General features: G+C 45.4%; 1 protein-coding gene across 1 annotated transcript in view; it reads left to right on the top strand.

Annotated features, from left to right (window-relative positions):
- Positions 1-8,519: 8,519 nt before the first annotated feature.
- RFX8 (regulatory factor X8) overlaps positions 8,520-15,881 on the top strand; it is a 56,706-nt gene continuing 49,344 nt past the window's right edge. The window contains exons 1-3 of the mRNA XM_050922192.1: positions 8,520-8,590; positions 13,339-13,462; positions 15,668-15,729. Coding sequence (XP_050778149.1) covers positions 8,520-8,590; positions 13,339-13,462; positions 15,668-15,729 — 257 coding nt within the window. The remainder of the gene's footprint in view (positions 8,591-13,338; positions 13,463-15,667; positions 15,730-15,881) is intronic.

The following is a 15,881-nucleotide window of genomic DNA, read 5'->3' as shown; positions in this document are numbered from 1 at the left end:
AAATGAATGAGGGTGAGGGGAGCTCCCTTTTATGGACACCCAGCTAGTAGCTATAAAATCCCTCTTAGTAGCTGTTCTCTAATTGCTTTACCCATAAAGGGTTAAAAAGTCTCATTGTGATGCATAGACAAAAGGAAATGAATGGGCACCTGGCCAAAAGAGCCAATGGTTAGGCTAGAACTTTTTAAAATTGAAACAAGACTTCCCTTTTGTCTGTCTGTTGTTCTAGGGGAGAGGCAGACAGGGAGCAGTTATGCTGTGAAAAGCTTGGGCCAGGTATGAAAAATCGTAAGTATCATACCTAGAAACTACTCATCTAAAACCCCAGATATGTAAGGAAATCAGGAAATGTTTAGGAAGACACAGTTAGGTTTATCCCTTTTATTTCTTTTTGGCTTGTGGATTCCTCTGTGCTAACCCCAGGTGCTTTTGTTTTGCTTCTAACCTTTAAGCTGGACCTCAAGAGAGCTATTCTTGATGCTTAATCCTTGTAGTTTTTTTTTAATCTAGCAAAAGCCTAAATTCCCAGATCTATTTTCTTCTTTTTGTATTAATAAAATTTACCTTTTTTACGAACAGAACTGGATTTTTGTGTCTTCAGAGGTTTGTGCACGTTATTTAATTAGCTGGTGGCAACAGCTGATTTCCTTTTTTTTTTTCTTTCTCAGCTCTTGTCCCGGGGAGTGAGGGGGGTGAAAGGGCTTGAGGGTACCCCACAGGAAGGAATTCCCAAGTGTGCCTTCCTGGGTTCTCAAAAGGGTTTTGCAGCTGGGTGGTGGCAGTATCTACCAATCCAAGGTCAGAGAAAAGCTGTAACCTTGGGAGTTTAATATAAGCCTGTAGTGGCCAGTATTAATTTTTAGAGTCCTTGCGGGCCCCCACCTTCTGTACTCAAAGTGCCAGAGTGGGGAATCAGTCTTGACAAATAGGAACATGGGTCCCCCCATGGGGGGGGGGGGCTCCCACTATCTCCATCAGGGATATTGATCTTTGGGGAATACATGATTGTTGCATCAGCTCTAGTTTTCTTATTTTTGTGTTGGGGCTGCTTAAACTGTCTGAGCTCAGGACATGTGCAATCATGCCAAGTGACTGGAGCAGGAGTCATGTCTAGTGGTTAGAACAGGAGTCAGTAGCTAGGAATAGGAGCTCAGGGTCAGAGCTGGAGTCAGAGGCCAGAGCAGAGGGTCAGAGCCAGAGTCAGGAATTGGAGCCAAGGGTCAGAGCTGGGTTACTTGGAGTGAGGCAAGGCAGGGGCAAGGCTGAATGCAAGGCAGGACCAGGGTTATTGCAGCCAAAGGTGATTGCTTTGAGCAGCCACTGAACAACTGCTGCTGCTGTTGGGATTAAGAGCTAGTCTCCTGACACTTCCAACAGTCACGCAGTGTAGCCATTTAGGTAGCCTACTACAGGCCAGCTAAACTCCTTAGATTGCCCAGAGACTGGCTCTGCTGCAGGCTCTGCTTCCAGACAATTTGAGAGTGGCAGTAGTTGGAAAGACTATCATGAGATATTAGATGTTTGCTCAAGACGCAATCACTTATTTAAGAGAAGTTGGTACCTTGCCCTCCCTTGAGGAGATAGTCATCTCTAGCATAGCCCCTACAACTCCCTATGGCTTCATATCTGTAGGAGCCCTGCTTCATTAACACTGATTCAGCAATCTATCCCTATTCAGCAAAGCACTTAAGCTAAACACATAAAAAAGTTAAGTGCATACTTAAGTGCTTTGCCGAACTGAGGTGGACTTAAGCATATGCTAAAATGTATTGCTGTACTTGGCCTTGATGCACAAAAGTGTGCATTAGCCCCCAGTCACTTGCTGTAAAAGCCCTTGCCTTACTGAATAAGTTGCATACAACAGTTGGTGTGCCTCTTGTGTACGATAGTGTTCTACTCCTATCTACCAGACAGAGGTCCTAAAGAGCTTTGAACATGTCAAAACACTATGTTAATGGTTAGGGTGATTGCAGTTCTGTTTGTTTTTGCTGCTGCTTCAAGTGTTGTGAAACAAAGAAATATAATCTTGTATTTTCTAAGAGCAACCAGGTTGTTTACTTCTAACTGGGAATTGCAATCTAGCTAGTATCTTCAAGATCTCTGTTCACAGTAAACCGATCAGAGTGAGATAACAGCTGATCACTTGGCACGATTAAAATATCAAAGGGAAAAAACAGTCATTTATACAGATGCTACTGCACCACCCTGCTACACCCTGGTAGGTCATGTAGTGGAGATATGGAAAACAGCAAAAATTTAGTGGATGAATTATTTCTTGAAGTAGCATGTTTACCTTTCTCAAACAAGACTTTTGCTCAAACACTGCCTAAACCCTGTAGTTCGTCATTTTAAAGACCTACTTGTATACTGTTCCAGACCAAATTTCTCACCTCTTACCCATCATTAGGGCCCTATCAAATTCATGGCCATGAAAAACACATCATAGACTGTGAAATCTGGTCTCCCACCATGAAATCTGGTCTTGTGTGCCTTTACCCAATACTATACAGATTTCACAGGGGAGACCAACATTTCTCAAATTGGGGGTCCTGACCCAAAAGGAAGTTGCAGGGGGGTCACATGGTTATTTTAGGGGGGTCACAGTATTGCCACCCTTACTTCTGTGCTCCCTTCAGCTGAGGCTGGAGAGCGGCAGCTGGTGGCTGGTGCCCAGCTCTGAAGGTGGAGCCCTGCTAGCAGCAGTGCAGAAGTAAGAATGGCAATAACATACTATGCCACCCTTACTTCTGTGCTGCTGCCTTCAGAGCTGGAGGCCGGAGAGTGGCAGCTGCTGACTGAGGGCCCAGCTCTGCAGGCAGCGCCAATGACAGCAGCAGCACAGAAGTAAGAGTAGCAGTACTGTAACCCCACCTACAATAGCTTGTGACACCCCCCCCCAACAAAACTCCTTTTTGGGTCAGGACCCCTACAATTACAACACTGTGAAATTTCAGATTTAAATAGCTGAAATAATGAGATTTATTATTTTTTTAAATCCTATGACTGTGAAATTGACCAAAAAGGATTGAATTTGGTAGGGCCCTGACCTTCATCACTAATTTCCACAGGAAAATAGATTGAGCAACTATCTCATAGAAAAATTTGTATTTTACTGCATTGAGTCAGTTCCACTACTGCTACCAATGGTGGAAACAGCAATGGAGACAAGATGCAGGTGCTTTGAGGACCATATAATATTGCACTCTTCAGAATCTGTGCCTTTTCTATACTACCACTTCTGCTGTTGGTAACACTGGTACAGAAGAATGTTTCTCCAGTTATAGATATACCCATAAGGGTGCCAATACAGTCCTGCTTGCCAGTTAGGGGATGGTAACTGAAGAAGCACTTGGCTGAAACTAGGAAGCAATTATGTGCAAAATAAACTATTTAAGGTAATTTCTGACCCTTTTATGACCTCAAGAGTTGATTCAAATTTGTTCTAGCTACAGGTGAAGGTTGGAGGAAAGGAGTTTGCTTGGGGCTTTTTAATCAATTCAACCATACCTAATTTTAGGTCATAAATTAGTCTTGATTCAAGGGCAGATATTTTCCCTTAAAATGTGTCCAGAGGAGTTTCATTTAACATAAAGAGGATATCCACAACAGCAATAAAGTAGCCTGATGTCTTTCAGATTATGGCAGAATATGGAGTTATGGTACTGTCTTTATAATCATTATGGCCCCAGTCTTGCCACTGGAACTGTAGGGACAGACCCTGGAATCCATGGTGCCACAAAGTTCTGTTTGATTAAACTGAAGGATCAGAGCTTAAGTTTACAATCAAAGTCCTTTAACCATTTGGATACTGTGGTTTTGTCTGAAAATTGCCCGGATTATTCTGAAGGATAAGGAGAAATTTTCTGAAAAGTCGAAGAAAATTAATAAAAGAGTTTGAGTTTCAAACTTGTAACAAGACACTAAGCCTTAGGGCACATGCACTCATCCTCCTGTCAGGAAGCTGGATATCTCTGTGACAGTGGGTACTATTTCTTACACCAGTTAAATCATGCATCCAGGCAGAGTGCTTTTTGCGGGGGTGTTCACTGACTCCATGGACAACTTTTCACAGTAGTGGATTCTTTTGGGGAATTCTCGGCTCAGTTTTCTTTTTCTTGTTCCCTTGTTTTTAATCTTTGACCCAAGCTTGTCCCTGTTTGATTTTTGTTGCTCCAAGGAGGTCAATTGGTCTCCACGTTTTTGTGACCCCTTCCCTTTGAAGGAGGAGGTTGTTGTTTTCCCAGTGAAATTAGTTTATCTTGGGGACTCCACCTACTTCATGGCATTTCAGATAGACCCAATGTGCCTGTCACAGTCCTTGGTCCCTTTAAAACTGCAAGCTGTAGTCACAATAGATGTAAGCATAGGATCCACATGATATAGGCTGCCTGTTTCTTAAGGGCAGTCAATAGGAGAGATCCAGGGTCAGGAAAAGACTTTTCTATAGTAGCCAAGATTCAAGAAAGGCTACAAGTGGGGGGAAAGATGTGTCCTTTCTATTACCAGCTTGCAGAATGCAGGGAACTCTATTTATTAACCATTTCATATTACTCTGAGCCTTTTGCATTTTTTATTTAATAAAATCTGCCCTGAGAAGAGCAAGGTGGAACTGACTGCATCATTTAGGCTAATTTTGGGCCATCGCAGCTAGTGAATCTGCCCACTAACTTTCAAGACCACTAAATAACTGGCCTGATTTGAAATATTGACTTGTCTAACCTTTTTGGTGTTGCTGTAGCCGTTCATACTTCTCACATAGCTAAATCTCCTTGGAGACTCATATGCAGTCTACACTGGGAAAAACAGTTGTCAGGGCTAGGCTGTGGGTGGCCTGTGTGCATGGGTTAATTACCAAATTACGGTCAGGAGATGAGAAGCAGAGTTGGGGTTGAGCTGGGTCAGGAAGTCAGGGTCAACCACTGACTTGCAGACAAAAGCCAAGTAACGAGGTCGGGGTCAAGATGCCAGGAAGTCTGGGTCAGGCACTGAGTTACAGATAGGAGGCAAGTAGCGGAGTCAGGGTCAGACTGAGCATTGGAGCCAGAGTTTGTGGTTTACAGCAAGGCAAAGTCTGGAGCATAACCAAGCAGGAAGTCTGCGTCCTAACTCAGACATCTTCTTGTGATGGCTTCCTGGTTTATATCCCGGTATGGGCAATCAGTGCGATGTGTTGGACTCTCGACTTGATGGGCGGTACCTTCTGTCGTGTCTAGCATCACAGGATCCCCCAGCAGAAACCTGGCTTCTGGTTGCAACACTGAAGCGGTGGCCTGGAACTTCCTGGTTCTACTCCTGCAGGTTGTTACTAAGGCTGTTATTAAACAGAGTTATTAATGACTGTTGTACCTAATTGCACTGGTTAGTGTGTGTATACATGAGCCTGTGTTTTAAGAGACAGTTTTCAAGGATGGGCCTGAATCCCACATTGAGAACTGTGTGGATGAAGGGGCCTGCAGATGAGGTTCTCAGTACAGTACTAGGGTTCTACAGATTAAAAGCAATGTATATTATACATTATGGCTTGTATGCTGCCTCCTTAAGTGCAGGCTAGAATGTAGGAATAAAACATGGAATAAAAAAACACATCTACCTTCAAGCTGTCTTTTTTTTATTTTTCCCCCCTTTTTAAGTTATTTGTCTAAAGCAATGGTTTTCAACCTTTTTTCATTTGCGGACCCGTAAAAAATTTCAAATGGAGATGCGACCCCCTTCAGACCTCTGAGACATAATCTGTGGACCCCTAGAGGTCTGCAGACCACAGGTTGTAAACCACTGGTCTAAAGACAAGTTTGTTTTGATCCTCTTGTCATGATAAATACAACAAATCTGTTTGTGTAAAACCTTTCTGCTAGGGTATCAACAGTTAATTAACGTTAATTAATGGCAGTTTCCGAGAGGCAGAATTCTGATGTAATTCAGTTCTGTCCACTAGGAAGCTTTTAGATGCTCCGACTATATATAATTTATTATTGTCAGTCATGTGGTAATAAAACTCATTTTGCATAATGGATGCTTGCAAGGGAAAAGTGCTTAAAGGGTTTCAGTGGAGCAGACAGTCTTTTCATCTATCTACAGCAAAGAGAAATTAAAAATTATGGGAGTTAAAGGCATCCTTATATAAAACCCTGTAAGTAATGCATAAAATGCCCACAAAAATGTATTAAAAAGAGTGCTTACGTTATCCAAATGTACTGCTGTGTAATAGCTGCTTTATGCCTTTACTCAACATCTTTGCATACAATTATTTACATGTCATTAGTTTTCCTACATGCAATTCATACAGAAGTCAGATCTGGGAATGTTTTATTGAGTTCCAGGAAAGACCCTATTAAGGGTCAGAAATTTTGCTCTGTTTATGTTGCTGGGTACCTTAGACTTTGATCCTGCCAAACACTTATGTACACGCTTAACTTTAAGCAGGAGTAGTGCCACTGAAATCAAAAGCTCTTTCAGCACAGTTCCAGCTGCAGGACTGGGGCCAGGATTATGATGATGAAAAAGGAACGACTGTTATCTGTACTGTTGACAATATTGTAGATATCAGGATGTCATTTTATTGCTGTTATGAGCATTTTGTTTATTAGAAGTGAAAAATAACTAGGACTGCTTGTGAACTAAGGTACTACTCAGTGTAAGTAAAGATGTCCTTTATATTTTCCAAGGTTTTTTAAGAGGCTCTGGACAATCTTTTGTGAATCTCATTGTTTTGGTACTGTCCAATTATAGACTTAATCCTGTTTCACTGAAAGTTAACTTTCAAACATCCAACTGACTATTTGCGCAGGATTGGGCCCCGTTTGTACCCAACGAAGGCAAATATGGAAGTCACAAGCAAAACTTTGTCAGTGGGCCCAGGATTGGGCATAAAGGAGCAGCACAGAACCTGCTCCCTGCTGGTGCCTGTTTGAGGAGTGATGGAAATCAGGGGATGCAGGGAGTCAGTTTGCGGATTAAGGGGAAGTGAAGCCAGGAGCAATGATTTCAAGAAAGCGAGGCTAGCTGGCGCACTTGGCTGGCTTTCTCTCAGGGTATGTCTACATCTACAATTTTGCAGCGCTGGTTGTTACAGCTGTATTAGTACAGCTGTATAGGGCCAGCGCTGCAGAGTGGCCACACTTACAGCAACCAGCGCTGCAAGTGGTGTTAGATGTGGCCACACTGCAGCGCTGTTGGGCGGCTTCAAGGGGGGTTCGGGGAACGCAAGAGCAAACCGCGGGAAAGCAGGTCTCCTTCCCCAGTTTGCTCCAGTGTTCCCCGAACCCCCGAGCAAGCAGATCTCCTTCCCCACAGTTTGCTCTCGCGTTCCCCGAACCCCCGAGCAAGCAGATCTCCTTCCCCGCGGTTTGCTCTCGCGTTCCCCGAACCCCCCTGCAAACGGCGGGGGAGACCTGCTTGCTCGGGGGTGCGGGGAAGGAGACCTGCTTGCACTGGGGTTCGGGGAACGCGAGAGCAAACCGTGGAAGGAGACCTGCTTCCCCGCGGTTTGCTCTCGTGTTCCCCGAACCCCCGTGCAAGCAGGTCTCCTTCCCCGCGGTTTGCTCTCGCGTTCCCCAAACCCCCGAGCAAGCAGATCTCCTTCCCCGCGGTTTGCTCTCGCGTTCCCCGAACCCCCGAGCAAGCAGATCTCCTTCCCCGCGGTTTGCTCTCGCGTTCCCCGAACCCCCCTGCAAACGGCGGGGAAGGAGACCTGCTTGCTCGGGGGTGCGGGGAAGGAGACCTGCTTGCACGGGGGGTCGGGGAACGCGAGAGCAAACCGGGAAAGGAGACCTGCTTCCCCGCGGTTTGCTCTCGCGTTCCCCGAACCCCCCTGCAAACCCCTGGGAAGGAGACCCGCTTGGGGGGGGGATTCGGAGAACACCGGAGCAAACCGCGTGGAAGGAGACCTGCTTGATTACCAGAGAGGCTTCCTCAGGTATGCTGGGATACCTGCTTATTCCATGAGGTCAAGAAAAGCACTGGTAAGTGTCTACACTTGATTACCAGTGCTGGATCACCAGCGCTGGATCCTCTACACCCGAGACAAAACGGGAATATGGCCAGCGCTGCAAACAGGGAGTTGCAGCGCTGGTGATGCCCTGCAGATGTGTACACCTCCTAAGTTGCAGCGCTGTAACCCCCTCACCAGCGCTGCAACTTTGTGATGTAGACAAGCCCTCAGGCTGGAGACGGGAGACCTGCAAGGCTTTCCCCGGGAGATGAGGCGGGAGGGGCATTGGGCTGAGTGTGCAGCAAGTGCAGCTGGGCGTTACACTCCGCCCCCAGAGAGAGGGGTACGGCTGGGCTGCTGCTGCGCGACACAGTCCCTACTGCGGGGAAGGGGCGAGCCCGCTCCGGGCGTGTCCCTTCCCGCCTGCGGCCCCCGGGCCCCTCCGCAGCAGGCGCCAAGCCAGCCCCGCCTGCCTCCCCCGCGGGCTTCGCGCGTTGAGCCGCCTTCGCCCGCCCCGCGCTCTGGAACCGGCTTCTAAAGTAAACAGCGCCCCGGCGGCAGCAGCCCCTGGCCGGCCCCGGGCTTGCAGAGGATGGCGGAGAGCGCGGAGGCTGCCCCGAACAGCGGCAGCAGCAGCCGCCTGTACCAATCCATCACCCAGTGGTGGGTGCCCGCGCCGGCCCCCGCCCTGCCGGGGAGGGAGCCTCCCTTGCCCCGCTGCTTGGACTGCCCCTCGGGGTGGTTTACGAAGGACCCGTACCTGGGCTTTAGCAGCCCCAGCGCCAGGGCGGCAGATGCCAATAACTGCAATGGCAGCTCCTGGCATGGGGCAGAAAGGGGCATTATACTGGCCACGGCGCTGGGACCTCCAAGGCATGGAGGTGAGGTGCCATGTGCCGCTTTGGTGCCCCCACTGCTGGGCTATTTGTGATGAGATGTGGCCACCACTTTGCACGATGGAATAGGTTCTATTTCACAGATGGGGAACTGAGACACAGAGGGGCTAAGTGACTTGCCCAAGGTCACCCAGGAAGTCGGTGGCAGAGCAGGGAATTGACTACAGGTCACCTGAGTACTAGGCTAGCTGATAACCACTCACTGACTGTCCTTTCTCCTCAATGAGCTAGTAGATCACTATCTTAGAGTCTTTCTGTGATAAGTTTATGCAAGTTTGAGTTTTATTTTCTGGTTGGTATGTTGACAATAAAAAAACAAGATTTTGGTCCAAAAGTAGTCTAATACTAGGCATGAAGGCTGGCATAATGGCTGGTGGACCTAGCTGCGAAGGAAAGGATCACCAGGCCCAGCCTCTGGGTTGGGCTGTCTGGGCCCCTGCACAGCGCGGCCTGTTAAAGAGGGCAACATGTGCAGGGTTTGGATTCCCATCTGGCCTGCTGAGGGCCAGCTGGGCTGATGAAGGCGGTGGGCAGATGAGCAGCAGAGCTGAGCGTGGGGAGAGACCTGAGCTGCAGGGGGCAGTTGGACGACCAGCTGTGGGAACCAGGTGACTCCTCCGGAGCAGGGATTCCCCTTCTCCCCCCTGCTCGTGTGCAGCCACTGCTGTTCCTGCCCCCTACCCCACCCACCAGCCGCCCCTGGCAACTCTGGACTGGGAGCATCCTTCTGTCTGTGGGGGGGCGGGGCTTATGCTAGGGTGTCCCCCTCACCCATGCACCCGATTTCCACTGAGATGGGGTGACGGGACAGGGGGAATCTGTGTGTGTGCTGCTGCCTCTCTGGGTCTAGAGCTGCTGGCGGCTATTTGTGTCTGAACAAAAGTCTTCAGGTTCCTGACCCTGTGTGCTTTCTTAAAGAGCCAGCGCACTCATACACTCAGGCACACACACATTCACCTCAAACCAACACTGTCTCTCTCTCTCTCTCTCTCTCTTCCCTCCCCCCGTCCCCCCACAATACACACAACACCAGGGCTCCCTGCATTCAGGTCACTTCCCCACCTTGGCTATGCTGAGGCATCAGCAGCTGCTGCTCTCCTGCCCTCTCCTTATGCAGCCCAAGGGGTGCATGGGGCAGAGGAGCAGCAGTCCAGTGGGGGAATGAGCAGCAATGCCAGCTGCTTTGTGTATCCAGGTGGGTCAGTTTCCCCATGTGGGTGCAGGAAGGGTATGCAGGGGTTAGGGACTCTGGAGGAAGGGGTAGGGGGTAGGAGTGAAGAGGGCACAGTGAAGGGGTTGGGGCACAAGAGAGAAGTGCAGGGGTTGGGGTGAAAGGGGCATAGTGCAGGGATTAGGGGCAAAGAGGGGTCAGGTATTGGGGCACCGGAGGGGAATTCAGGGGTTGGCGTGAGGGGGCACAGACAGTGCAGGGGTTAGGGGCACAGGAGGGGAGGGCAGGGGTTTGGGTGAAGGGGCGGTGCACAGTACAGGGGTTAGGGGAACAAGAGAGAGATGCGGGGATTAGGGGTGAAGGTGGCACAGTGCAGCGGTTAGGGGAAGGGAGGGTGGGGAGCCCATGGGGACCATGGTCAGTGGGGGGCAGGGGCACCAAATTGCAAGTTTGTCCAGGCTGCCATTTTCCCTAAGGCCGGCCATGAGGGTCACATACAATGGACAGCAAACCCTGGAAAAATATGAGTCCATTTGGGACAGTTTCCTAGAACTGGTCAACTAAACAGCTCTGCAGGAGACCTGGTCAAAAGATGGGAGATAAATCGACACCCCCCTCTCCTCTTTGTCTTTTTTATCCCCACCACCCTTTTCTTGCTTGATTTTGATTTCCTTAGGTTTTGTTTGTTTGTTTAGATCTGTGCCACAAAAATCCATGTGCTGGAAATATTGTGGTGAATACATGGAAATCCAAGCATTGCATTTCTTCTTGGTCTTTTTCCTGATGCATTGTACTTCTGTACTTCTTTTATATGTTGGCACCTAGAATTTGTTTGATATGTTTTAAGAAAAAAGATTGAAAAAAATAACTAAAACCAAAAGCAGTTTAATACAATGTCAATAAATAGTTAAATGCACAGGCAAAGCTATTGGATAAAAACATTATTGAAGTACAAAACTTGCATTCTTGTTTCCTAGGAAACTGACAAAAACCTAAAGAAATTAATCTCTGTTGTAATTCAGTGGATTCCAGCGGTGTTATACCTGGGATGAATTTGGATCCAGGTTTAATACCTCAGGGACAAATGATCAATTCTTAAGGGTTTTCTGATGGTTCTTTACCCAGGGGAAGGGAGGATTTATGGCTGCTGGGAGGCAAGTAAGGACTCTTCACTAGACTGAATACTATTTCCTCATCCCCATGATGGGAACACCCCATTATCTCAGCATGCCCTCTGCTTGTGTTCACTACCTTGATGCTGGTTGCTTATCCCTGCCTCTAGCTGTGAAGCAATTCATTCACAACAGGAGATGGTGAGAAACTGGCAGGAAGCCCAGAGCAGCTGTGTGCAGGGAGGTGAGGTCAAGCAATACTCTCAGGTAGTAGGCTGACAATCTGAGATTGTAGGATTGTTTGGTGGATGGGTGCATAGGCTGCAAACAGGTGAGAGGTAGGGAGGTAGGCCTGGGGGGTCTCTTTAAAAGGGAAAGAGCAGAAGTGGGGGGACACTATGTGGAGGAAACGAGAGGAGGCACAAGTAAGAAGCTGAGTTGAAATAGATCCAGTCCCTCACTTTAGAATACCCAGAAGTAATGTTCTTTCTCAGTTATATCAAACAATCTGTTTCAGCCAACCAGATTGTTGGACTCCTAACCCATTAGGATGAAAGATAAAGCAGAAAGATAAATAGAGCAGGAATACTTGTGGCACCTTAGAGACTAAGGTGCCACAAGTACTCCTGTTCTTTTTGCGGATACAGACTAATAGGGCTGCTACTAGGAAACCTGTCAGAAAGATAAATGTTAGTCAGCCTGAAATCAGGTTGTTAATAAAAACAGCAATGCTATTTTAAAACCTGTACTTCATGGATAAGCTAGTGCTTCTAAGTCTGTTTTCTAAAGCAGTTTGAATGTCAGTAAAGGTACTATGAGTAACTGACACTCCGCTAAAATGATTAAATCTACATAAATTATTTGGTATAACAGAAATAAAGTCGCTGTAATTGAACATTTTCATATGATCCATGAGTCATGCTTTGAAAATTAGTCTTCTCCCTGTCTCAACATTTATTTCCCACAAATGTGTCAGTTTTGCTTCAGTATTTGTGCTATAGGAAGTATTATTCTTAGACAACCTGGATGCCATTTGCATTATCTCTTAATTAAACTGTATTTTTCTGGTGGTGATAATAACTTAGGCTAACAAGAAACTACATTCAAAATCTTCCTCAACTTACCCACACAAGTAGTTTACTTTAATATGACCACTCAGGACACTAAGGTGAGTGGGATTTGGCCCAAGAACGAGCATTTCAGCCAGGGTTTGGCAACCTTTGGCACGGGGCCCATCAGGGAAATCCACTGGCAGGCCAGGACAGTTTGTTTACCTGCAGGTTCAGCCAATCGCAGCTCCCACTGGCTGCGGTTCGCTGTTCCAGGCCAATGGGGGCTGTGGGAAGCGGCATGGGCCGAGGGACATGCTGGCCGCCGCTTCCTGCAGCACCCATTGGCCGGGAATGGCGAACCACAGCCAGTGGGAGCTGCGATTGGCTGAACCTGCAGATAAACAAACTGTCCTGGACCGCTAGCGGATTTCCCTGATGATCCCCATGCCAAAGGTTGCCAATCCCTGATTTAAGTACATCAAGAGCAGTCTGGATATCAGCAGTGATACTGAGTAGTAATATCAAACTAAATTCTCCTCTCTTCTATACTTGTGTTAAAATCAGTGGGATTTCACAGGTGTGAATGAGAGTAGAATTTGGCCATTTGTATTCTGATACGGTCTAACATTTGTAATGCCCTGTTATACAGTATCTTTTAAAAATGAAAACAAATGCTTAATTAATATATTACATTTGGTTGTGGAGCCTTTTATATTTGCATTATACATTAGAAGATCACAGTAGTTTCCCATTTTAGAGATACTAATAGTTTTCCATGTCAGCTTTAACTTTGATGTCAGTTTTAACTATGATGCTATTAAACTATAGTATAAAACAAAACCGCATAGTATCTGATAGGTTTGTTGCTCTGTGGAGTATATTCACACAACCTCTTGATACATAGGAACTGACAGGTCTTCCAATGGGAATTCAAAGGAACCTGAGAACAGTCTCTAATTCACATGTGTGAGGATGTACCATTTTCTTTAGACTATGGATCCACTTAAAAGTAGTGGATGTGATTCTGATCTCACACTGTTGTAGATTAGGAGTAACTCTATGGAAGTCAGCAGAGTTGTACCAGTGTAAACCTCGAGTGATATCAGAATCAGGCCAATAACTTTTAACATTCTAATCTCGACATGAATTGATATACATTTTGTACCATTTTGTTTTAAAGGATAGCGGATAATTTCCATGTTTGTGAAGGATACAGCATACCTCGTTGTCTACTTTATGAAATGTATATGGAGAATTGCACTCAGAATGCTCAGAATCAAGTAAATCCAGCTACATTTGGAAAGGTACAAAGCACATTGCTTTTATAGCATGTATGGGGCTTAAGATAATGGGCTGAGACCTTGTGTAAATTCATAAGGAGACACTTGTACAAGGTTTGATCATGTTGCAAACTAAGGGAGCTTAATTTACAGACAAGGATACGTAGTCATGCAATAAGATACCTTCAATGTAGAATGCTGGAGAGATTTTGTTTGAAAGCTGCTATCCTATCTCTTGGTATAATATCCTCTTTGGCTCGCTTGGGGAATTTTATCTCCATTATTTTCTCTCTGAGGTCAGGTCTACATTCAAAACTTTTGCTGGTATTGTAATGTTGATCGGAGATGTGATTTTTTAAAAATGCATTTCTATACTTGCAAAGCTCTAGACACAGCATAGATGAAATTATACCAGCAAAAAAGTCCTTTTCCTAGGACAGCTTATTTTGTTCTTCAAACTGGCATAAGAGTTAAATTGTGTCTACAACAGGAACGTTTGCCAGTACAGCTATACTAACAAACCTCTCAGGTGTAGACTGAAAATTTTATATTTCATGTAAACAATTACACTGTATTTTTTTATCCAAGTTTTGATGCTGCAAAGCATCCTGGTCTTCATGTGGTTTATCAGTAAAAAAAATTTTTTTAATTTACGTATGAAGATTTTGCTCCACACACAGAATTTGTGTGTGTTTATAGAATCATCCAAGCAAAGCAAGATGCAGGAGTAAAAAAAGTAATTTAGACGATGTCACTCTTCTAATAGTCTGGAGCTTTTATAACCAACAGGGGAATTATCTTTTAAGACCCTAATCATTCAGTCCTAATAAACAGATGCATTTCTGCTTAACTTTATTCATGTGATTAAAGAAAAAATAACATTTTTGACTATCGTTACTTCACATTTTTTGCTCAAAATTTCCCACTATTGCTACCACTGGTGCAACTCCAATGGTATTCAAGCTATTGCTGGTATTGTAGGCCTTGTCTGCACATTAACTTGCCGCTGTTTAATTAGAAGTATGTTTTTTAAATTGGTTTAGTTTAGTTGTATAAGTTGTATGTAGCTATTCTTATTTCAGTTTCAGAGTAGTTTATTGTCATTTCACAGGATTAAGCTGAATCAAAATGAGCAACTCTTAAACCAAAATATGGCACACAAACTTGCACTGGTTTAATTAAATGGGTTTTAAAAGACACATTTTATGCAAATTGGTCTGTAGACAAGTCAAGGGATGAAATCCTTGTCTTACTGAAGTGAATGGGAATTTTACCATTGACTTCATTGCATGGATTTCACCCCAAGACCTTTGGAGTATGTCTATGGAGGAATAAAAGACCTGTGACATGGCTGCTGTGCTGGCCCAGGTCAGCTGACTTGTGCTCGCAGGACTCGGACTGTGGGGCTAAAAATTGCTGTGTAACATTTGGGCTTCGGCTGGAGCCTGGGTTCTGGGACCCTCTCCACTTACAGGGTCCCAGATCTCAGGCGCCAGCCCACGCCTGAATGTGTACACAGCAGTTTTACAGCCCTGCAGCCCAAACTGCGTGATTCCGAGTCAGCTGACTTGGGCTAGCTGCTGGGTATTTAATTGCTGTATAGATAAAGCTCCTTTATTTTTACTACTGTGTCATCTAGCTCAGTTTAGATCAAATAGAGGTAACACCATGATAAAAATGCTGGCAGACACTGCCAACCTGGTTGCATCATTACTACCAATGTGAGAGCTGCATCTTAGGGCAATTGGAAAAAGAAGTCTAGTGTAGACAAGGCCTTTGACACCAAACAACTTCATACCTGACTCATTTTGTTCCTACCCTGCACAACAAAGACTTCCAAGGTTTATCTAGAGTAGATGCATTGTGTATTTGATAATCTGTTCCTGTTCTAAAGAGGAAAAGTAGCATGAGCTCTTTTGTTTTGTCTGTGGCTTTATAAGATAGCTCATACTCATGCTGTGTGTGTAATAATAGCAATTTGGATTATTACACTTACAGTATTATTACATGGTGCTAATCTTGAGAGGTGCTGAATGATTTCAATTCACATTTCCTTCAATATGAGCAAAGAGGATACTCAGCAACTTGATGAACTTGATTTAAAAAATTCATGTCAGACCCAATCCTGCAAACATTAGTTATGTGAGAAAGCTAACTGAAGTCATTGGGGCTACTTCATATGTTAGTATGACTTGCCCAGGTAACTCTTTTATCTTTTGTGTTTTTTAGCTTGTTCGCTTAGTTTTCCCTGATCTGGGAACCAGAAGGCTGGGCACAAGGGGAAGTGCTAGGTATTATTTATTTTATTTCATTTATTTGCTTTATTTAAAAATGTTAATTACACCCTTTGGGGGGGGGGGGGAAATAATAGAAATAACTGTATCCTCCACTCTGTTAACTTGAGACACTGCTCTACCCCAGCTGAGGTTCTTGTTGAATGCCT

This window comes from Gopherus flavomarginatus, chromosome 1 (assembly GCF_025201925.1).
Source record: "Gopherus flavomarginatus isolate rGopFla2 chromosome 1, rGopFla2.mat.asm, whole genome shotgun sequence".
Classification (NCBI taxonomy): Eukaryota; Metazoa; Chordata; order Testudines; family Testudinidae; genus Gopherus; species Gopherus flavomarginatus.
Note: the sequence above shows the minus strand (reverse complement) of the source record. Positions and strands in the feature narration are given on the sequence as shown.